We start from the raw sequence: 23,898 nt of genomic DNA on the forward strand, positions 1-23,898 counted from the left end.
CAGCATGGGAGCTGTTGAAAGGCTTGGGGTGATGACTAAGTAACTTGGGCTCGCTTCCACTCCCTCACCGGGCTGATGGGCTGGCCACCCTTGGAGAAAGCTGCCTTGGTTATTTGCATGAGGGGGAAGCCCTGGGCTCTTCCATTACAAAGAAATACAAAGATCACTCCCTCCTCTAACCAGTTAGTCATAGCTCTGTGTAGTGTAGGGCAAGGTTAATTGTCCTCAGTTTGGGCATTGCTATTCTTTGAACTAGTTGCCTAGTAGCTTAAAGTTTTTATGCTCTATTTCTCGATTCCCTAAAACCAGGTGCTTACTATATATAACTGCTCCTTTCTTTTGCCTGGAAAGCTAGGGGAGTCAGACAGAGATCAGCCATCTGCCCCTTCTGCGCGGTCTGATGAAGGATTAGCGCACCGTGCATAATTGGTGTACTTATATTAGACTTTTGTGGCAAACAGGGGTCCACGCCGCCAATGACGGTGTTCAAAGGGAACAAGCGGCCCTATCAGAAAGACTGTGTGCTCATTATTAACCACGACACTGGCGAGTATGTGCTGGAGAAGCTGAGCAGCAGCATTCAGGTCAAGAAGACAAGGTATGGCCGACCTCCGCCTCCTCCCTTCCTCTTGTACGGTAGGGATCGAAACCGGGGTCTCCTGTGCCGGCAGATGCCCGCTCTCCTAAAGAATAGCCTTAAGTGTTGAGAAATCTTTGTGGCATTCAGTCCGGTTTTATAAGAGTGAACATCTCCTTGCTCATTAGTGTTCAATCGGTAATATTAGCCACTCCTGTCTCAGACACATCAATAATAAAATGTACATTTTTTTCTCAAATACAATAAAAAGAAATAATGCTTTTGAAAGCTAAAACATGAAGTCTTTGGGGAGAACAGGGTATTTATAATTGAGCCAATTTTGTCAGACTCATAACTGCTCTTATACTATCAAGTAGGGCATTCAGCTTATATGTATAGACTGAAAATTACAAAATAATAATTGCATGACTTTATTAAATTACTGCTTGTAAATTAGGATATATTTGATGTGCCTATACTATCAAAATAAAACGTCGTCTACTACGTATGGTGGGTCCTACTGTAAGTGCAGTACTTGAGAGTTGGAGCACCAGGATCAAGAGTTCAAGGCCCTCTGCAGCTGCAGAGTAACTTTGAAGCTAGTCTGAATTGCAGGAGACCCTGTCTCAAAACAAAAACAAATAACAGTGGTCTTGCAAGATTGCTAAGTGAATAAAGGCGTTTGCCACCAAGTCTAATGACTTGAGTTCAGTCTTCAGGACTCACGTGGTAGAAGGCCTAGCATAAATACAGCTTTAATTTAAAAAACTTAAAAACAATAACAAAAAAAAAACCAAAACTTTCCTAACTTTTAAAATAGTGAACTTTTGGGATCATTCAATATTAGAGTTTATTTGAAAGTCAATACATTCTATAACTGGAATACAATAATTATTGTAAGATAATGATTAAGGTTCTCGTCGGGGAGGGCACTAGGCATCAAATGCAGAGAGAGAGCTTTGTACATGATAGGCGAGTGCCTTCACCACTGAGCAAAATCACAAGTCCACTAAAGAAAGGGGGTTTTCTTCATTAATATATTTATATGTGTGTGTGTGTGTATGTATTTTTTTTTAACATCCCAGTCACAGTTTCCCTCCCTCCTCTCCTCTCATTCCTCCCCCTCCCCCTCCTTCTCACAGAACACTAATTAAGAGACTATATTGCAGCTTGATGTCTGTTTGTTTTTCTTTCCCTCATTTCTCTAGAAAAGGAAACAGCTCCCATTCATTGAGATTATCATGGGCCAGTATGTTGTAGGTGTAGCACACCTAAACTTTACCAGTAATCGTAGCAAAGTGCTATTCTTTTGGGTTACAGAAGTTGTGATTTATGTAATTTGACTTCGAGATCTAAGCCCTCACCTCAGGCGAAGTGCCCATGGTACCCGTTCCTGTCCTTTCCTTTGTTGGTTTGTATCAAGGCCTGTTTTAAACGTGCTCCTTCTGGGATATCCGTTGGTGCTCCGTCCTCTACTCTGTGATTGGGGACTATCACCATACCTCCTGGGTATTTGTTATGCTCACAGAATCTCAAGACTTACTAGGTCAGAACCTGCAGAGACGTCTAGGGAATTTGTGTAGATGCTTAGCTAAGAAACATTAGGCTAATTCATAATCCAGTTTATCCAGAAACTTGTATATTTATTATAACAACTTTATATTGAATTTAAGTCTGTAAAAATGCTTAATCACATTGTTTTATCTCCTTGCTGAGCTTAGATGTGGCACATCTGAAATCTTAGCTCTTGGAAGGCTGTAGCTAAAGGATCTTGAATTCTAGGGTGAGCGCCTTGCAAGCAGAGTCATTTCACTGACTCTGCATCACTGATGCATAGTTCAGTTCTGGGATGCAGTAGACATGGACATTGAGTTCATTCTTGTGGTGAAATTAAACAGTTAGATTTTCAGTCACCTGGAAAGAACATTGGTTCTGCAAACGCTGCCTGTGTGCTTGGTCATCCTGAGCAATACTGCTTTACCTCTTGATGTGATATCTATTTCAGAGCTGAGGGAAGCAGTAAAATCCAAGCTCGAATGGAGCAGCAGCCCGCTCGTCCCCCACAGCCGTCACAGCCACCCCCTCCACCTCCACCCATGCCGTTCCGAGCCCCAACGAAGCCTCCAGCTGGACCCAAAACTTCTCCCCTGAAGGATAACCCCTCACCTGAGCCCCAGTTGGATGACATCAAAAGAGGTAGAGAGCCAGAGCTGGGCCAGCGTGTGGGGTGGGCAAGGTGCTCTCGGAGCTCGCTACCATACAGAGTTCTAACAGAGTTCCCTGCTCTGGAGCTTGTGAGGACTGAGACTTTATTGTGGACATCATTGGACAAGAATGAGTCCAGGTGTGGTGGCTCGAGTGTGACTGTCTTCTTAGAAACTTAGGGTTTAAATACGCGTTACCGTCAACCAAAGCTTTACAGGGCTGTAGAGTCCAAAAAGAATATTCTAGGTGTGTTGCTTCTGGGCTCATCTACTGATGAGTATGTGCAAATATAAGCGCTTTACTAAGGGAACTTGCACAAGCGCCAGGGTTAGATGCTCTTTTGCTGACTGCATGTAATCCTGAAAGGCCGAGGCCAATTGACAAATCTGGTCCAGAAGGACTTAGAGGTCTGCCATGAGCCTTTTGCTCTTTTGCGAACTTCAGACAAGCTTACCTTGGTTTTTGTCTCACATGGTAGAGTGTTCTAGTCCTCCAGACTCTTAGGTATTATGGGGCTAAGCATATTTCACATTTATAAGTTTAATGGAACAGTTGCAATCCCTAATAGCAGAAAAGAGGAGTTGAAGGTTGGTTCCTGGGAGTTTGCCTTTCTTACTCTGTAGAAATCTGCCTTCTCATAGGCACAGTCACCCTGAGTTTTAAACAGCTGTGGCACCTCTTGACTATTTTCCCTCTCTGATTCTAGAACGCTATTGTGTAAGTTTCCACTGTAGTATAACGGGAGTTAGGCCAAGAGTGGGCCGGAGTCACGTAAGGCCATGGTGATGTTTGGACAGGAAAAATCTATGGCTGTATTGTTAGCCCCACACGTATTCAGGGACATTGGATTGATTAGGGAAAACATGTTTTTTTCACTTCTGGTAGACATCCACAAAGAATGCAGGACAAGCGAAGCCATGATCAAATGTGTGAGAGTCAAAAAGAGGGTGTGGCATCTCACCATTTGTCTCCTGTGCCAGGGCTATTTACAGGCTTCTTTGGGGGTCAGAAAGGACTGGGGTGACTCTGGCTGCCCAGCCTTGGCGTAGAGAGTCCATCGTTGACATTGATCTCGTTGTTGAGCAGCTGTGGTGTTCAGTGCTGTCAACTTGCAGGATCTGAAGCCCCTAGGGACTCGCCTATTGGCACTCCTATGAAGGCTCACTTAGCCTCTGGGCATGCTCTGAGGGGTTGTCTAACTTAGACTGAGGAAGGTGCACACAAGCGCGCAGCAACGGTCCCTGGGACTGCGTCCCTGGCATGAGCAGAAGCTTCAGCTGCCTCTGCTCAGCGTCAAGCCCCTGCCTCGGTGACGTCCCTTATAGGCTGGACCTGGAACTGTGAGCCAGAATAAATCCTTTCTTCTGCCAGAGTTTTTAATCTCAGTGACAGAGAGAGAAACAAAGACAGGAGGATCCTTAGACTTGCAATGGCTAGATGAATGCTTTTCTATTCTTTTTCTCTTGGGGTTTTACACAATAATTCACGTTTTTTTTTTTGTGTGTGTGACAAGATCTTGCTCTGTAGCCCAGTCTGGTCTTGAACTCAAAATCTTCCTAGCTCCAGTGCCCAACTGCTAGGTTATAGCACACATCACACCCAGATCAAAGTGTTTATTTAAGGGATTGATGATAATGAATAACCCTGATGTGTTTCTTACACCGAAGAGTCATTCTAAAACAGGCCTTTTGTTTATTTTGGTGAATTCAGTATTACCATCAATTCTGGAGACAGAGTAGGTACTCTTATTGGTTTGGGGGTTCATTGTGCTTCCTCGGGAAGCAGGGAGGATAGAAGTCCCCTGCGGCAGTTGGGTCATCTCAGCTGTGTCCTTGCAGAGCTGAGGGCCGAGGTGGACATCATTGAGCAGATGAGCAGCAGCAGTGGGAGCAGCTCCTCCGACTCCGAGAGCTCCTCGGGAAGTGACGACGACAGCTCCAGCAGCGCAGGCGAGGACAATGGCCCAGCCTCACCTCCCCAGCCCTCACACCAGCAGCCCTACAACAGCAGGCCTGCGGTGGCCAATGGAACCAGCCGGCCCCAAGGAAGCTCTCAGCTCATGAACACGCTCAGTAAGTGTGCCCTCCTTTGGGGGCTGAGATAGGGAGGGCCATATGCAACTTCTTTGCCTTGTGCCAGAACCTATCAACTATAGGCAGGTGGGCACAAGAAAGGTCTTGATGAAGACAAACTGGGGAAGCCCAAAACTCCCAGTCTTTTCTTTTTCCTCTTACTTGTGGCTATGACTTCTGCAAAATGCTTAAACTTAATTGTGTAGGCTCTTTGGTTTTCCATATACCAGGTTTAAGATATGCCTCCATTGCCTTCCTCCTGGCCTTTAAAAGTTAATTACCTTCTTTGGACACCTCCTACGCTTTGGCAAGAGAAGAGAAGGAGTGTTGTCATATTTGGGTAGCTGTTCCTCCAATCGATATAAACCAGGAAAGCCAGAATAAAGTTGGCTTTGTTTGAGAGTGGGGAGTTCTGCTCTCTCCCTGGAATCTTACCTGGTGACTAGTCTCCCTCCTGGTAATCTTCCTTTGAGGGACTTGGAAGGCCTGGCAGCAGAAGTGGGATTGCAGACCTGGTTAACCCTGCAGTGTTGCCCAGACAGCCATTAATAGTCTCAGCACCATGGACATTCCAGGCTGGGTAATTCCTTCCTGCCATGCAGTGCCTTGGTGTATGTGTAGGCCATGTCTGAGCTCCACCCACTCAGGCCACTGCCGACCCCTCCAGCTGCCGACCTCAGGCACCTTGGCATTGTGCCTGGTGTGCCCTATCTGCGGTACAAGTGAGGCCCGGGTAGAAAGTCTGTCCTCACAGTCACAAAGTAAGTCCTTGGGATGGGGATGGGACCTCTGGAAGGGTTCCAGGAACAGAAAAGCTAGGCTAGAAGTTAGAAATACAGACCTTCACTTTCATCCAGCTGATACCAGCTGTGGCTCTTTTGTACACATTTCTGTTTTGTGAGCTTACAGTGTCGAGTCCTCTTACATCCTAGGTACCTACATACTAAATAAGAAACTAGAGTTTCCTGAGAGCTGACTGGTTCAAACTTGAGATTTAAAGTAATATAAATACCTTGGACAGAGATGGGCAGAGAGGACGTTAGACTAGTGTACGGCAGATGTAATAGCACTCAGCTTCCAGAATGGAAGCCTCTCCTTAGCTCTTTTGGTGTTTGGGATGGTGGTGTAGAACCAGGCTGGCCTTGAGTTTGTCATCCTCCTGCCTCAGCCTCCTTGGTGCTTAGCTTTTTTTAAAAAGAACTTAATGAAGCTGCAGAGATGGCTTAGGGGTTACAAGCACTTGTCCTTCCCGATGACCTGGGTTCAGTTCCCAGCACACACATGGCAGCTCACAACCACTCCAGTTCCAGGGGATCCAACTCCCTCTTCTTACCTCCAAGGGTACCAGACACCCACATGGTGTACAGACGTGCATCCAAGCCAAATTCTGATGTACATAAAATAATCTAATTATAAATCAACGTAATGTGAACCCGTCTGACAAGTGCTGTATGTTACTTGCATTTTTTGCTATTTATTAACACATTTAAACATGTTTTGCTGCTCCTCTTCAGTACTAATAAGCAGTACCAAACTGTATTTTTCACATGATAAAAATAGTGTTTCTTTCAAAAGTGCGACTGCACCAGCCTTTTCTGTGAGCCAAAGAGATTTTCCTGCCTAATAAATTGGATTAGCAAAGTTTTTGGTTTTTTGGTTTTTTTTTCATTTGTTTCCTTTTTAATTTTTAAATTATATTTATTCTTTTTATCTTTTATGTGTTTTGCCTGCCTATATGTGTTGCTCCACATGCACTGATGCCTGAGGAGGCCAGAAAGGGCACTGAACCCCCTGGAAATGGAGTTACAGATGTCTGTGCTAGGAATTGAACCTCGATCCTCTGCAAGAGCAGCAAGTGCCATCTCTTACTGTGATGATAGCTGAGCCAGCCAAAGAATCTTAAGGAAGTCTTGGTATTTTAAGTGAAGGCAAAATAAAACATTAAAGTGCAGTGAGCTATGCTGCAGGTAAAGCACGAGGAAGTGGAGAGGCAGCGGAGCCACGGAAGTCGCTAATGACCAGTGCTGTGCTTTCATTTTGATTTTGTTTTCTTCCCTAGGAAATGACCTGCAGCTAAGTGAGTCTGGCAGTGACAGTGATGACTAGCACCAGGCTTTTGAAATCTGCTTTCTGGAACTCAAACATGCTGCAAGACCCAGCTCCACCTGCCAGGACCACATGTCACAGGAGGATGTTGCAGATCAGAGCCAATAGGAGTTAAGGCCTGGAAGCACTCAGATACTCAGTCTTTAACTTGGTGGTGGTGGGTAATTTTCTCATGTAATTTTTAAACAATCTCTTGATTCAGAGTTTATTTATAGGAGAACTAACAGCTTTTATTTGGTTAACATTGTTAATGAAAAGCAGACCAATGTACCCTGGTCTAGGATACTCAAAATCCATATTTTCATAGGTCAGTGATTGAGCAGCTCAGTTAGGCTGGGTGATCTCTATCAGTAAAATACAAGTCTTTTAAGGGCACGGAAAGAAAAGAGATCCTCAAATTGTGTCATAGAAATACATTAAGACCACTTTACAGTGTTGATACAAAGTGGTAAGGAAGTTTGTGACCTAGTTTGACCAGACCATAGAAGTTGGCCTTGGCAGAGTCTTTGGGTCAGTTGGGGTGTGTGTGTGTGTGTGTGTGTGTGTGTGGCGCGCGCTGGAGATCCAATAGCTCAGTCCAGCACAGCTAGGAAAAGGGACGCACACAGCAGGGAACTGCCAGTCACTGTCCCTGGGCGAGCTTGCTCGCGACTTCCTCTTTTGCATTACACTTGCTGGCTTCAGATTCTTTGGCATGGAACTTTCTATTGGATTCCGAAAGACAAAAGCATTGCTGGCATTCAGCTTGGGTTCAGACTCAGAATGTGCTGGGCAGTTCCAGCACATTCAAGGCAGAGTGAGCAGATAGCACAGCTGCCGTCAGTCGTGCTGACACACACCCTCAGCTCATCTGAGGAGTTTGCTTCTGTGCAGATCCATCCCTAGGTTGTTCTTCATTCCCAGGATGTTAGCAGAGGGTAGGAATCAAAGAGGGATGTGGTGAAGAACCTCTGAGCACATTAGCCAGCAGCAAGGCTCCACAGGTGAGAATCCAGACAGGAGTTGGGCAGTATGGAACAGTCTTTAGAAGCTGTTTGCTTTGTGCCGCTGTTGGTGCCTGACTCCCAGTCTCGTGGGTTATTTTTATAGAAGAGAATCACAAGATTGCCTTTTGCTGTGTGCCATTTCCAAATAAATGTTCTTGCTGGAAACTGGTCACTAGTCAGTGTTGCACATTGAGGAAGTATGTGGTGACTTATGTGTCTGCCCATCTTTGTGGTCTGAATGAATATATCCTAGGAAATCCCTATCTTTTCGCTTTAAGACATTAACAATGCTGTTCTTTCCTCCTGCATAGTGGAGGAAGGTGGTCTGGACCTGGTGGGGCCTTAGGTCATATAGATTAGCTTTGTGGTCGACACACCATACAGATCAGCTGATCCTCTCAGAGACTGAAGTGAACTGAGATGGGTGGGGCCGTTGCCCAGCAGCACACCTACCCCTCTCTGCACAAGCTCAGATGTCGAGTGTGCACCCATACTCTCTGCTCAGTCTCAGCCCACTGGGAGATGCTCTGTGGATCCATGGCAGGTGGAACCTATTTATAGCAAATAATTGCTTTAATAATTCTTTGGTAATGCCGGGCGTGGTGGTGCACGCCTTTAATCCCAGCACTCGGGAGGCAGAGGCAGGTGGATTTCTGAGTTCGAGGCCAGCCTGGTCTACAAAGTGAGTTCCAGGACAGCCAGGGCTACACAGAGAAACTCTGTCTCGAAAAACCAAACAAAACCTCTTTGGTACTGATAGCTCAGGGAAGATGAGGGCTGTGACTGGGTGACTGAGTTGTCACCAGATGTGGGGATTGAACTGTTTTACTGCTCTTCACCTGTTCAAACTGTGGCAGGTTCCAGGAACTTGAACTAAAGATGCCTATTTAAGTCTCCCCTTGCCCCGCTTTTCTCCAAAAGCCTTGGTTTGTGTAGACAGAACTGTGGTGTTGGCATTCTAGTTGGGGACTGTTGCCATAGGAAGTACTTGCATGTGGCACTGGGCTTGATAAATTGAGCTTTCTGTGCCTCAGACTATCTAGTCACCCGCTTACCCAGCACCACAGGTCCTTCTGTAGATGGCTCCAGGTTTTGCTCTCTGCACAAATCCTCTGGTGGTTCTTTCTGCTTCCCTCACCAGAGTAAGAAAGCTATTTTTGGAAATCCAGAATGTAGCCTCCCAGATGGCTTCTCAGGGGTATCCTTGTGCCAACCAAAGGACTCCTTCCTGTCGCTGTGCCTTTGCTGTCCCCTCCTCTTCGCCCACTCTAAACCTCTCTCTAGAGCGCCTATCTCACAAACTCTTCATTTCTTTCCTGGTGTACATACAAACTACCATTCTACCTGGTCTTGGTTGGTATTAGTGCCTCAAAAACAGGGGCTGTCATCACGGAACTAGACATGCAGGTGCTCCTACTCTGCTTAGGAAAGAGATGGAGACAACTACTGGTGAAGGGTGGAGGGTAAACAGGGAAACATTCCAGGCATTGAGACAAAGCTGGAAATCTGTACGCAGTGCCCATGCAGGTCTCTACCGAATCTGTCAATGACCTTTTATTTGCTCTATGCAATGTTCACTTGGGCAAGGTGGAAGGACTAATTCTGCAGAGATGCCATGGCAATCTTTGAAAACCATTGGGAAAATGCAATACAGATAAACTAGAGATTTGTATAATGCCGCGTGTTAGCTTGTTTCTGTAGCAGAATAACTCTCTGTGGTGACGTGCTGGAGTAATAGGGAAACTTGAAATTCCAAAGTCCTTCCCTTTTTTGAGAGACTGGTTGTGTGTGTGTGATATTTATTAATTATTTTAAAAGAGAATTGTTTTGTAGATAGATATGTATTAAGAACAGCCAAACTGGATCTTTCCACTTGGCAAGGAACATAAACTTTTTGAAACTCAGGCCTTAACCAGTAGCTTGGAAGAACGACTCAAGCGTTAGGAACTGTGTGTTTCTGTTTCCTGTTATTCTTGTCTTAGATCCTTTGTGTCCTTTAATGATATTTAAAATCTTGTGCCTAAAAATTTATTTTGCTTAATTCTGATATAGACATGCATGTTTACATTTATATAAAATATTTTCTGTATAGTTTACTCTCTTTCAAGATGAATATATTTAAATAAAAATGAAGGTCAGCAATATATTTAATGCCTTGTTTTATTTTAAACTGAACATCTATGTGAAATAGAGTTAAGAATCCTTTGTGGCTCTTTAAGCTTTCGCCTTTCTTACTCCCATCTCTAGCCCTCCTTCTCTCTCTCCCTCTTTCTACCTCTCTCTTTCTCCCTGCCATTCTACAATAAAGCTCTAAAACCATTTAAAAAAAATCCTTTATGCATAAGTCTAATGCATTAACTTGGTTCTTTTTCATTTTTGTGTCATGAAGTTCCCCTCAGCTTTAAGAAGATCTAACATTCTAAAGTAAAACATGAATTTTGGTTTTAAAAAGGTATGAAGATCAGGGCCCAGAACTGTTCTGTCTAAAAGAACTGCAGGGACAAAAATGGAGAAAAGACTGAGGGAAAGGCAGTCCAGTGACCAAGCCAACCTGGGATCCATCTCAAGGGAAGGCTCCAAGGCCTGACACTATTACTGAGCTATGGTGTGCTTACAGACAGGAGCCTAGCATGGCTGCCCTCTGAGAGGCCCAACAAGCAGCTGAGACAGACACAGATACACCTGACCAATGGACTGACTTGAAGTCTGGGACCGTTGTGGGTGAATTAGGGGAAGGATTTAAGAAGCTGAGGAGGAGCGTGACCCCACAGGAAAACCAGCAGACTCAACTAACCCAGACCCCTGAGATCTCCCAGACACTGAGCCACCAACCAGGCAGCATACATGAACTGGTCCGAGGCCCCCCAACACATATACAGCAGAGGACTGCCTGGTTGGGCCTCAGTGGGAGAAGATGTGCATAACTCTGGAGAGACTTGAGGCCCCAGGGAGTGGGAAGGTCTTCCGGGGGTGGCAGGGGGTTGCATCCTCAGTTGGAGACAGGAGGAAGGAGGAATGGGAGGAAGAACTGTAGAAGGGGAGATGGGGGTGGGGAGGCAACGACTGGACTGTAAAAAATTAAAATTAAAAAAAAAAGGTATGAGAGTCAGGGGACTGGAGAGATGGCTCAGCCATTAAGAGTGTAGCTACGGATGATCAAACACTTCCTTTTGGTCCTGATCTACACTGTGTACATGTGATATATAGACATATGTGTACATGAAAGCAAAACACTCATAACTTCAAAAAAATGAAGTTTTGGGGTTGTATGAAGATGGTGGCTAAGATCGTCTGGTAGTCAGTCTCTTTCCCCTATACACATCAAATTGAACAACTAGTCACACACCAACATGTCTTCACAGAGCTGAGAAAGTCAGGAGAGACCATGGTGCCTACAGTTACTGTAACAACATGATCTGTCCATGTGGGAAGGGTTGCCCACAGCAGCTGGCTCTCAACTCCAGGGAGGAATGGAGGAAGGCATGTCCTACTAAAATGAGGGAAATGCGACACTGTAGACTTGAAACCTGTCCCCAAAGCTCCCACACCCCTGGAAAACCCAGTACACTGCAAAACCCCTTGACAACTGCTGGACTAATATTTGCAGAAGAAATGTCTAAAACTAGGTTAGATCAGGCATCAAAGAGAACACCCCACCCCCCAAGAGCAGCGCTCCTTAACTTGTGGCCTGAAACCCCTTTGGGAGTCAAAACAATTCATAGGAATTGCCTAAGACCATCAGAAAACACAGATTTTTTTTTACAATACAATTCATAACAACAAAATTATAATTATGAAGTAACAACAAAAATAATTTACATGAGGAACCATGTTAAAGGATTGCAGCATTAGGAAGGTTGAAAACCACTGGAGACTCAGCAGCAGAGGCCAGGCAGAATTGACTTCACTCTGGGGAGCAGGATGCCAAAACACAGGGCTTCCATGGAGCAGAAAATTGCACTGTGCAGAGGCCAAAGCTCAGCCTCAAGACCTGCTTGGGCACCAGGTGGCTTCCTGTGCACCCACAGGACAGACTTGTTTTCAGCTACATTAGGCCTTGAGTGGGAATACCTGCTCCCTCCCAAGGTGTTAAGTCATTATGACTAGACTCAGATAAGACCCAGGTTTTTGCTGGTTAAGGCACCTTTTCTACAAGCTGCCCCCAGCCCAGTGGTTGCTGATGGTGTTCTCCATTGTCTTTCACTCCGCAGAATAGACTTCTATCTGAGCATGGGTGTCACCAGGAGTGACATGAGCCTTAGAGCTGGACTATGTAGGGCCTTCCTTTTTGATTTTTATTTTTTCTTACTTAAAATAATTGTTAAATATATTTTGATCATATTTCCCCTGCCCCAAATCTTTCCAGATCCTCTCCCTATGCACCCTACTTCAAGTTCTTTTGCAAAAACCCAATACAACCCCCCAACCCTGCTAAAAACAAAATAATGCCCAAAAAGGAAGAAACAAAACCCCACTAAATTGACCAAGCCCCTACACACACACAAACACACACAAAGTGTGTAGTCTGTCATACATTGGTCAACTACCTAATGTGAGGCCGTTCTGGAGTGGTTGATAGACCAGTGTGTATCAACTCTATTGGAGAAAATGAATTTTCCCTCTCCCAGCAAGCATAAAGGACAGCTCAGTTGTTAACCCTTACCCTAATAAAGTTATAACAAAATATAAATATATTAACATAAAACAAAAAAATCACTTCAGAGTTGTACAAAACAAACCAACAGAAGGAAGGAAGCTCAGGAAAAGGCACGGGAGGGTCAGGAATGGCGCGAAGACAAGATGTACCTACTGGTATTTCCTGGCTTATGGCGAATGCGCCAGGATTCGCCACTGGAGAAATTAGATTTAATAAGGTTTACAAGATTAGGATCCTAGTTGTTGCACCCAGAGATTGAGTTGCCATTGTTTCTGAACTAAGTTTGTGTGGTGTATTTCTTCTCACAGCGATTCGACTGGGTTCCAGAGAGAAAGGTGAACCTGTAGCTAAAAGAAAAGGAAAAAGGAAAGGAAAGGAAAAAGAAAGAAAAGGAAAGGAAAATAGAAGTGTGAATCAATTGTTTTAAACATGGTATGGTAAAGTCTGCAGGAGACTCATATTCTGTCTAACATGGGCTCCACGGGAATTTTGGGTTAATATCCTGACATGACAAATTAGAAAGACCTAAATAGGCTAAAAATGTGTGTGACTTTTGGGTATTGTGGTTATTTTATTGTCCTCTGGGACAGAGGGCAAGCTGCAGGTTTTCCTGGTTACGGCTGAAGGATTTGCTGATCTGGGGGAAAGGTTTGTCTTTGTGGTTTTGGACAAGGTGACTGAGGTAGTCACACCTTCCAGAGTTCTGTGGATCAGATTTGGTAGACGGAGACCCCTGAGAACTAGATTCCAGAGAATCAAACAAAAAGGTTATCTTGATGATACTAAAATTTTGTTTTGAGATTTATATATTACAGAATATACAGCATTGGTGACTTTCATCATCAGGCATGCTGAACTGACCTGCCTGAATTCTTGATGTCTTGGGTTTTCATCCGGATCCAGTCAGGGCACAGATATCAGAGACAATCATTGGTGTGGACTTCTTAAGGCCAACTAACTCGCCCATTTCCCTACCCTTCCCTCTCCCTTCAAAAATATCTCAACGCCCATATTCAGCTTGAAGAAATTATGAAGAGTCGTCGTCCCAGCTCCCCAGGCTTTGGGGCTGGGGGTGGTTATTATAGGTTGTCTTTGATACTAAAAATATTTAAGTACAGGGCTTGGACCCAGTCCTTCTATTGCTGTTGTTATAAACCGATATGAGATGTTTAAGCCTGTGAGTGAAGGGCCAAATAGGGAATTCATGGCTCTGAGTTTATTGTTAGGGTGTTTTCAGTTATTTTAATTAGAAATGGCTGAGAGTAGTTTCTAGAAAGAGTCTAGATTACTTCACGTAGATAGTTGGTTTTCAAAAACGTCAGAAGTCCACAGAACGTGACGTTTAATGTTATTTATTCATTTGTTGTTGAGACCAGTCTGCTCCTGACAGCTTTTCCTGTCTTGGATTCAAAGAAGAAATTGAGCATCTTTGAGTTACTCCAGTTGTGGCGAAACAGCCACTAGGCAAGAATTGCCTCATTTCATCTGCAGACATAATACTGTCCAAAGAAAGGACACAATTACAGGTTAGGACAGCTTGATTCTGCCAAGACAGAGTAGGCTAGTCCTTAATATTCCTGTTTCTCTAAGTCTGTCAGATAACCCTGGCCAGTAGGCTGAAGACCGATGCTCCAACTGTTGAAGTAAGGGACTGTCCAGGTGATCAGCAGTCTCTATGGATTGTCTAAGTTTTGGAAGCTGTTTTAGACTTCCTATATATTTTCAGCTACTATCAGTCATTCTTGGATTTCTGATGGGGTTGAAAAACTACATAGTTTCCTAGCCAATCCAGGCTTTTTACTTTGAGAGGAACAGTTTTGAGAGGATAGTTTTCAGATGGCATTCAATCTAAAGCCAAGACCTAGCCAGAAGTAGAATTATAAGTCTTTAAAGTAAGGCTAGATGACAGAGGTTCTATTTAATTAACAAAGATGATGGACTGGGTGTTAGGTCTCTTGTACTTTATAGATTACAAAATATAGTTATATTCAATTATATCTGAGATAAGCTAGTATTTAATTGAACAGAAAGGGGGGAAATGTTGTGGATAGCCCTGGGGCTAATTAGATTTGATGTTAATTCTGTTCTCCTGTGAGTGGTTGTGAACAAGGAATGCATCTGCACTCAGGTGATTTCCTGTAAACCTACTTCCCACCTTAATTTGTAAAATAAAGGTGAGTTGCTGATTGGGCAGATAAAAGGGAAGGTGGAGCCAAAGGTGGGGAGAGAGAAGCAGGAGAAAATGCAAGAGGGAGAAGACACAGAGGAGGAGGAGGAAGAAGAAAAGAGGGGAAAAAAAGCACGAGGCCTGGAGAAACTGCAAGTTCTAAGGGTCTCATAGATGTGGAAAATGGTAGCGTAGTTGTAGATATGCCCAATCTAGGCGCACAGCATGTATTTATATTAACTGAGTTGTGTTTTCATTGCCGGGCATATTTGGGTTGGAGATTTACCGCAACCAGATGATGCCGGTGTTCAACTAGCTTTCTCATAGTTACATACAACAGGAGACCTGCCCATGGGATGTGTGGTACTGTCCCCACTTAGGGTGGGTCTTCCCACCTCAGTTTAACATAATCTGGAAAATCCCTCACAGACATGGTCAGTTGTCTCCAAAGTGGTTCTGGATCCTGTCAAGTTGATGATCAATTATAAACTATCACAGCCTCTTCATAGAACTAAAGCAAAATTCTAAAATGTAAATGGCATCACAAAAATCCCTAAACGGCCTAAGAAACTGTGAACAAAACGAACAGATTAGAAAACTTCAAAATATATGACAAAGCTATAGTAATCAAAACAGCCTGGCAGCTTCCACACTAGGGAGCTAGGCAGGACAACCACAAGTTCAAAAACATAGTGAGAACTTGTCTCAAAAACTAAACAATATTCCCTCCCCCACCTCCAAAACCAACCCTCACTAGAATATATCAGTATAAAATAGATGCATAAGTAAGACCAGAATAGAGAGCCTACAAGGAAACCCAGCCTTCGACATATGATTGATTTCAACAGAAGGGCTGAAAACATGCTTTGGAGAAGGGGAAGAATTTTTAATAAATACTGTTGGGAAAACTGGGTCTCCGCACATGTAAGAATGAAGCTAGGTTCCCCATCTCTCACTAGTTACAAAATCATCAATGACAACAGAATGTATTAAGACTGAAATGTAAGACCTGGACGTACTAGAAGAAAACATCAAGGAGCTAGCTTGGTGGTAAAGCCTGTAATCTCAAAACAGGGTGGATGGTGCTTGTTTGTTTGTTTGTTCGTTTGTTCATTTTGACAATACCCCAAAGGCATAGGAAATGAAAGCAAAGTAATCAAACAGGACTATGCAAAGCTGTTAGGGATTTGATTTGTGCTTACATGGGAATTTAGATGTCTGCTACAGGTCCCTGCCAACAGTTGGTTTTTTGACTGGTCAATAAAGAGCCAGTGGCCAATGGCTGGGCTGGGGGATAGAGGTGGGGCTTTTAGGATTCCTAGGCAAGAAATGCAGACCGGAAGAGAGATTCCACCATTAGGAGAACACAGGAAAAGGTGCAGGAGGGAGAGAAGTGCAAAAATTGGGGAAAGTGGGCCTAGGGGCCACTCCCCCATTGGGTCTGGGGTAGCAGAGATGAAATATAGATTTAGCAAGTATTAACTCAGGAATTTGAGAGGTGAATGTGTTAGCCACATGGAGGAAGGTTCAGGAGTGGGCCAACCATTGAGCTAGCTAAGGCATATCATAAAGGTTTTGTGTGTGTGTGTGTGTGTGTGTGTGTGTGTGTGTGTGTATTGTGCGTGTGCATCATGCGTGCCTTTCATTCGTGAAACCAGAGCTCTTGGGCAAGTGCAGAGACAGGTGCGCACCTGCCTGAAGCACAGAGCTGATTAATAATTTACTGTGTCACAAAGCTAAAAGGCTTCTAAATAGCAAAGGGAACAATCAATACTAGCAGAGTATGAGAGAATATTGGCAATATATGCAGAACACACCAAGAACTCTGAGAACATTTTATTTTAAAATATTATCTAAATGGACAGTTCTCAAAAGAAGACATACAGTTAGGAGCTGGGGAGGTGACTCAGTGAGGAAGACTTGCTGTGCAAGTATGAAGACCTGAGATAAGATCTCCAGCACCTATTTCAAAACAAGCAAGGCAGAAGTATAGTGCACATATAAAAAAGTGTGTGCACACACCCTGCTTGTAATCCCAGTGTGAAGGAGGCAATGCTGAGATCCCAGGGGCAAGCTGGCTATATAGATGAGCCAGGATTGGTGAGAGAGTCTGCCTCAATAAATAGGGCAGAGAGCAATAGAGGATGTTAACTTTAGGCCCCCACATACATGTGTGCATGCACATGTGAACAGGTATGCATAATGAATGCCTACCATGCGTGCACACACCAGACAAAGATATTAAAATGGGTACATGAAAATATGTTCAACGTCACTATCAAGAAATCACAATCCAAGAGCCACAAAGAGATCTCTCTTCACCCTAGTATGAATGACTAATGCCAAAAGACTGAAAAAACAACTGTTAGCAAGAACATGGAAAAAAAATCCTTGCACTTTAATGATGGAAATATAATACATTCACTATTAAAAAAAAAAAAAAAACCAATATGGGGGCTGGAGAGATGGCTCAGCAGTTAAGAGCACTGGGCAATTTTCCAGAAGACCTGGGTTCGATTCTCAGCACCTACCTACAAGGCAGCTCACAATTGTCTGTAATTCTAGTTCCAGGAGATCTGACACCCTCACACCAATGTACATAAAATAAAATGAAATAATTTTTGAAAACAGTATGGAGACCCATCAAAAATTTAAACTTAGACCTGCCACATGAGCAACGATCCTAGTACTGTATGTGTTCAAAGGAAAGGAAGTCAGTGTGTTCAAGGGACATCTGCTTTCTCATTCCAACATTATTCTCAAGAGCTAAGAACCAGAGAGGGCCTAAGGGTTTATCAACTGATAAAGGAAATGTGTATACACACAATAGAATAATATTCAGCCATTAAAATCAACATCATTTCTTACAGAATATCTTGAAATTTTCGCTGTGAAGAAATGGTGAATATTTGAGGACATGTTTATCCTAATTTAAACATACAAGTTCCAGGCAAGGTGGTATTCCAACACACCAGCACTACTGACTCCAGCACCGAGGAGGTAGAGACAGGGGTATTAAAGGTTCAAGGCCAGCCTGGCTTGCCTAGGAAGACTCTGTCAGAAATAAAATTTGTACAGGTATCACATGGCAAAGAATAAAATTCTGGAGTCCAAAATGTACACAGACACCTGAGCCCATGATCTTGGTGTGGCAAGAGGCTTAGTTAGCATCGGATCTGAGGGTTAAGCTGGATCCCTGTATGTGTCATCCGGCCACTTTAACTCGCCCACTTCCACCTGAAATGCCTGCCACACATATGCACAGATCTGGGACATCCACTCGACAGTCAGCTGGCAGTGATTTCGCCTTCCTGCATCGGTTCACACAACTGCTTCATCCGAGCTTGTCTCTGGCTTGAGCCCGTTGAGCTCCAAGTCAGCTCATGAAAAGACAGGTTCAGACACAAGGCAAGACACACAGTAAAAATAACAACAGAAAACAAAAGGCAATAACATCAGCAATTGTCCTTCCGAGGTCCTGACCAAGAGAAAGTCTCTTAACAAATAGTAGGCTACTCTTTAAAAAAAAAAAAAAAGTTGCCTCCCTGAACAACCTAGATGCTCGGAACCCACCAGAGATCGGGCCTCTCTGAGTTCTCTTCAGCTCCTGGAATGCTTGACATTCCAAGGCTGGGCCTTTCCAAACTCAAGGCTTGGCCCCCAGTGTTGTGGGATGTCCTTATGGTTCCCCAACTCTGTTGTGCTGCTTAGACAGTGAAAGCCTGTTAACGGGTGTCCAGGTGCCTGGCCTTTCCAAGTTCTTCAGATTTTCACCTCACCAGGGTGTCCTCAGGGCTCCAAGGTAGGTCAGAAGAGAAAAACACCTGTGGCTCTGGATGGACTCTCAAGTTAACCTGAAACTACCAGTGGACCAAAGTGTGTCTCCCTTTGCCCTGGATAAAAGATTGTAGGGCCTCATTAGACCCCTTATGTTTCCAGAGCAGGATCCCCCAGAAGCAAAATTTAGAAACTTCCTGGGGGTGGGGGAAAGAACAATGCTTGCTGTTTTCCTTTCGAGTCCAGCTGTTCACCTGGGATGTTTACAGAATAGAAAGCATAGACCCAGAATGAAGAGCCCAGTTTCAACCGAATTTGGGTGGTCCATCTCCGTGGGGCCTCCAGTTGTTAAACCTGAAAATAGTGAGAGGAAAAAAACAGTTTCTCAATTTTGAGAAAAATTTTGAATCAAACTTTAATTAATGGACTCTGGCCAAGTCCATTCTGGGGTTCCCAGGAAAAGGTGAGGAGGCATATTTTGAAGAGGTCGAAAAAGGCAGTAGGGCCAGTGCATTTCCCATTAGGTCCAATCAGGGACAGGCATATATCCTGACATAGTTCCTGCCTTTTAACTCGCAAACCCGAGGATAAATGGCTGAGGTGTGCCTATTTAACAGATCAAAGTGGACCTGGCTGCCAGGTGCTCCCAGTATTTTTCAGTCCTGACCTGTTACAGATTATGACTGGCATACTCTGCCCCCTACCTTAAACTTCTCCAGGCCAGAGGCTGCCCTTCCCTTATAATCCAATTATTCTGGTTACCCACCCTCTTTGGGCCTCTTGGATGTTGTACTGATTCCCCTCTCTCCCCTCTCCTTTCCCCTCCCCCTCTCCTAGCTCAGAGCCATGACCACAGTGAACTCTCCCAGATATGCCTGCTTCTGGCTCTGCTCTCCCTTATATCTACAATGAACTTTCTCTTCCACCATATCTAGGAGCAGCCATGTCCTTTCCTTTTCATTTCTTCTTTACACTCACCATTCACAGCCAATCAAGCACATCTAGTGCAAACAAACTTATCTAGGCGAGCAAAAGCATGTGGCTTGTTCTTTCCAAAGCACCACACCCCCCAGCGTTCCTGTTACCTGTCCTTGGACAAGTGAGGCTTACAGGTTAACGCTGGCTTTTACAGCCTACTCTTGGAAAGAGTGCAGACATGGAGAGGACTGTTAAAAAGATCAGTCTACCATGGCTACAGACCCCATTTCTCCACTATGGTTGAAAATAGAGGGTAATAGGTCTCCAAAGCCTGTGGGGATTTGCCGTTGTGTATCGGACTCTCAGATAGGAAATCCCAGTAGGAGCAAAGTTTCTAAGATACTAACTTCTGGTTCCTGCAGAGGGCACCAAATGCAAGTGAGCAGCTCCTGTTGGTCATTTCCACACACAAACACACACACACACACACACACACACGCACACACACGCACACACATGCACACACATGCACACACACACACGCACACACATGCACACACACACACACGCACACACACGNACACGCACACACATGCACACACACACACACGCACACACTCGCGCACACACACACACACATGCACACACACACGCACACACACACACACACACACGCACAAACACACGCCCCTCTGATCTGTAGTTTGCTTCCTTTCCCTCCTCTGTTCTAAAAGAAACTTGATGCAGGAAAAGGATTGTTTGGCTTATGGGTTAAAGTCCATCACCCAGGGAAGCCAGTATAGAAACTCCCAGCAGGAGCTTGAAGCAGTAAGCACGGAGGAACACTTCTCCCTCCCTCTGGTTGCCTCCGCTGCCTTCTCACATGGGTGAGGGCCAGCTGCTCAGGAGTACCATTACCTACAGTACCTCCCACACTAGTTAGCAATCAAGAAAATTCCCTCACAGACACGCCTACAGGCCAATCTGATAGAGCCAATCCCTTAATTGAGGCTCCCTCTTTCCAGGTGTGTCAAGTTGATAATCGAAGCTATGACATCTTCCTTATCCCAATGGTATTCCAGATTCCAATTACCCTAACAAGCCACCCAAAATTTAGTAGATGAAACAACCACTTTATACCATGGAATTCGTTGACTAAGGTTCGGGATCACATTTGGCTGGGCAGGTCTATTTTTGCGGCGTCATTCACCTGTCTGGCACCTGGATGAAAAGGCTAGGAGGCATTGGTGAACTCTGGGCCCATCAGGCACTGGACCGACATGGCTTTGCACAGCCATCTTCACATAGCTTTCTTCTGGAAGAAGTGGCTCCCTCTGGATATATTCTGACCTATGACCTATCTATGACCTATTTATGACCTATGACCTTACCTGAGGAAATCATAGTATTCTATTGGTCAAGGCAGGCCTTCTCCCATTCAAAAGGAGGAAGCCTAGACTTCAGAGATGTAATGGATGCATATTTAAAGCCCTGCCCCAACCCCCACTTTTCACTCACTCCTGCCTCACCTACTGCTCCCAGTTGCACCTTGGGAAATTGGAGACATCAGGGCTTGCAAGACAAAGCGTCATAAATGACTCCACAAAAGTTAGGAGAGGTGAGACGGAACCACTACCATTTCCTTTGAGTGGACCCTCAGATGGAAGCCGCTAAGATAAAGGCAACGTGGACTCACTCCCTCCGTAGCTCAGTGGAGTGGGTGTCAGGTCTCAAGCCTAGGACAAGCTGCTGTGTTGACTATTTAATATATCAAAGCAGACCTGGCTGATAGGTTCTCCCAGCATCCCCAGGTATGCCTAGCATACCCTACCCCTTACCCTAAACTTCCCCCAGCTACCCTTTCCTAGGTAATGCAGCCATTTTGGTTGCCTGGTCTTTGGTCTACCCTTTACTCCTTCGGCCAGTCTCCTGGCCAAGGCCAGGGCTATTCGTGGGTGACTTCCCTATCCTTCCCCCTTCCCCCAATCTGGCCCAGCTCAGTTTGGCCACATTCACTCTGGATTGTCCCAGATGTGTCTGCCTCTGGCTATGCTCTCCCTTTTATCTACAAAACAAAACAAAACAAAACAACAACCAAAAACCTTCTTCTCTGCATACCTAGAAGTAGTCATGTCCTTTTTTAATTTTTTCATTTATGAAACAAGGTCTCACTGTGTTGATCTGGGTGGCTTTGAACTTGCTATGTAGCATCAGCTGGCCTGAACTCATGGTCCTCTTGTGTTAGCCTCCAAGTCCTGAGATCATAGGTGACAACTACCACGCCCAGCTTCACTCTATGACATTTGCCAAGGAACCTTTGCTCCTGAGACCTCTTGTACACATATAATTAATGTTGAAGTGAGATCCTTGGTCAGTGGTCAAGGGCCTTGACCCAGGAGCTGATCTCACCACACAAGTGGGAGAACGGGATTTCACTGATGATTTAAACTGGCTTTCTCTACTACACAAGATGGAAGGAGTTAGATTCAGTCACTGAGGCATAGGCTGACCCAGCAATCATGATAAGCTTTGGAAGGAAGTTCTCCATCGATATGCCCAGTGTGCATTCTGTGTTGCTCTTAGGGTGATAGATACTTGTGTGTTGCAGGAAATACTCTGTCCCACCATGGTCCCTAAGTACTGGTTCTAGGCATTCTCCAGAGGTCATATTTTGTTTACGCGTACATCATGTGACTTCACAGCTGGATAGTGAGGAGCCCTAGCCTGACCTCTGACAGATTGTGTCTCTGGGAGTAAATTGGGTAGAACACAGACCTCTCTTACTGATGAAACCATCAAAAAAGGCAGTTCAGTAACGGAAGTGTAAAACCTTAGCCAAGAAGGAATCAAAGGCACGGATGCCCCTGCCATTTGCCAGATTGCCTTAGCAGACACTACAGAGTCAGCTTAAAGCGACATCAACCGGCTGGCTGTTGTCACTGCAGTTTAAAGTGGCCTCTCCTCTCTGGAAAGCAGTTTCAACTTCTAGCCTAAACACAGAATAGCCTCTCTCTCCTCTTTCTCTTCTTCTTCTTCTCCTCCTCTCTCTCCCCACTTTTTCTCTCCTCTCTCCCTCCCTCTCCCCTTTCCCTTCTCTCCTGTTTCATTTCCCTTCTTCTCTCTACATGTATGTATGTGTGCAGGTACATGTGTATGCATGTTAGAGGACAACCTCTGGTGGATGCTGTTCTTCTCCTTCTTCTCCTTCTCCTCCTCCTCCTTCCCCCTCCTCCTNCTTCTTCTCCTCCTCTTTCTTCTTCTTCTTCTTCTTCTTCTTCTTCTTCTTCTTCTTCTTCTTCTTCTTCGTCTTCTTCCTTTTCTCCCCCCGCCCCCCACAGTGGTCATCCAGGTAGCCATTATGTTTCTAGAGAATTCTCAGATAGGCTAAATGTAATATTATGTGCTTTGCCAGCATGTGTTTAGGAACCTAGTTCTAATTGACTCAGCAGACATCATGTTTCTGACTGTTTAAAAACAGGCTGAGGACTCAAAACAGGCCAAGTAGTCTAAAGGCAAGATTTAACTGGAGGCTTTGAGGTTGAGAACCTGTGAATGGTAGTTTTCTATTTCTTTGAGCAGATAGAGCTTGAAGCCACACTGTAGTCAGCTCACACTAGCAGAAGAGACCCTGGCCACAGAGAGGATATGGAGAAATGAAGCAGGGCCCTTCACTGAACTCTGCCTACCCACCACTGGACATTTCATTTGTGACTCAATAAATACCACCCTGTGGCTGGCATAACCTCGTTTGGTTGCTAATCGTATCTCTGAAGACCTACTCATAATCTCGGCCATTCGTGGGACAGCCTCAGGGGCAGCTGAGAGAATCCCTTGCCATCTCTGGGGAGTGCCCTGACAGAGTTACAGAGCATCATCTACACAGACAAGCTAGTCTAGACAGCCCTTGGCTAACTCTTCCTACTGAGGCTAGGAGGAGTGCTTCAGGAAGTGTGAACTTAGGGAGTGTCCATCCATGTTCTCACCACACTGTAGCTCCTCATCTATCTCCATTCTGGCCATCAAGTTACCTCAGGGGACATTTTAATTTTTATTTATTTATTTATTTATTTATTTATTTTTTGGTTTTTCGAGACAGGATTTCTTTGTATAGCCCTGGCTGCCCTGGAACTCACTCTGTAGACCAGGCTGACCTCGAACTCAGAAATCTGCCTGCCTCTGCCTCCCGAGTGCTGGGATTAAAGGTGTGTGCCACCACGCCCGGCTTTTCAGGGGACATTTACCTGGCACATGTGTACTCTGTGGCTGTCTGTGAAGAGGGTCAGGCCACCCAAAACCTCAAGTGCTGCTCCCCAAGGTGTGGGACTCAGGACAGAAGGCCTCTGAGTTAGATCTACAGGTGGCACTAAGTCTCCACCCATCTCAAACAGGCCCTCAAGCAGTGTTAGAGCCAGGACTGTGCTGGCAAGCCTCAG

General features: G+C 44.8%; 1 protein-coding gene across 1 annotated transcript in view; it reads left to right on the top strand.

Annotated features, from left to right (window-relative positions):
* The window catches only part of Eaf1 (ELL associated factor 1), a 13,271-nt gene extending 4,660 nt beyond the window's left edge, over positions 1-8,611 (top strand). The window contains exons 3-6 of the mRNA XM_021182036.2: positions 462-598; positions 2,583-2,773; positions 4,621-4,854; positions 6,914-8,611. Coding sequence (XP_021037695.1) covers positions 462-598; positions 2,583-2,773; positions 4,621-4,854; positions 6,914-6,960 — 609 coding nt within the window. The 3' untranslated portion in view covers positions 6,961-8,611. The remainder of the gene's footprint in view (positions 1-461; positions 599-2,582; positions 2,774-4,620; positions 4,855-6,913) is intronic.
* Positions 8,612-23,898: the final 15,287 nt, after the last annotated feature.

Source organism: Mus caroli, chromosome 14, assembly GCF_900094665.2.
Source record: "Mus caroli chromosome 14, CAROLI_EIJ_v1.1, whole genome shotgun sequence".
In the NCBI taxonomy this organism is placed as follows: Eukaryota; Metazoa; Chordata; class Mammalia; order Rodentia; family Muridae; genus Mus; species Mus caroli.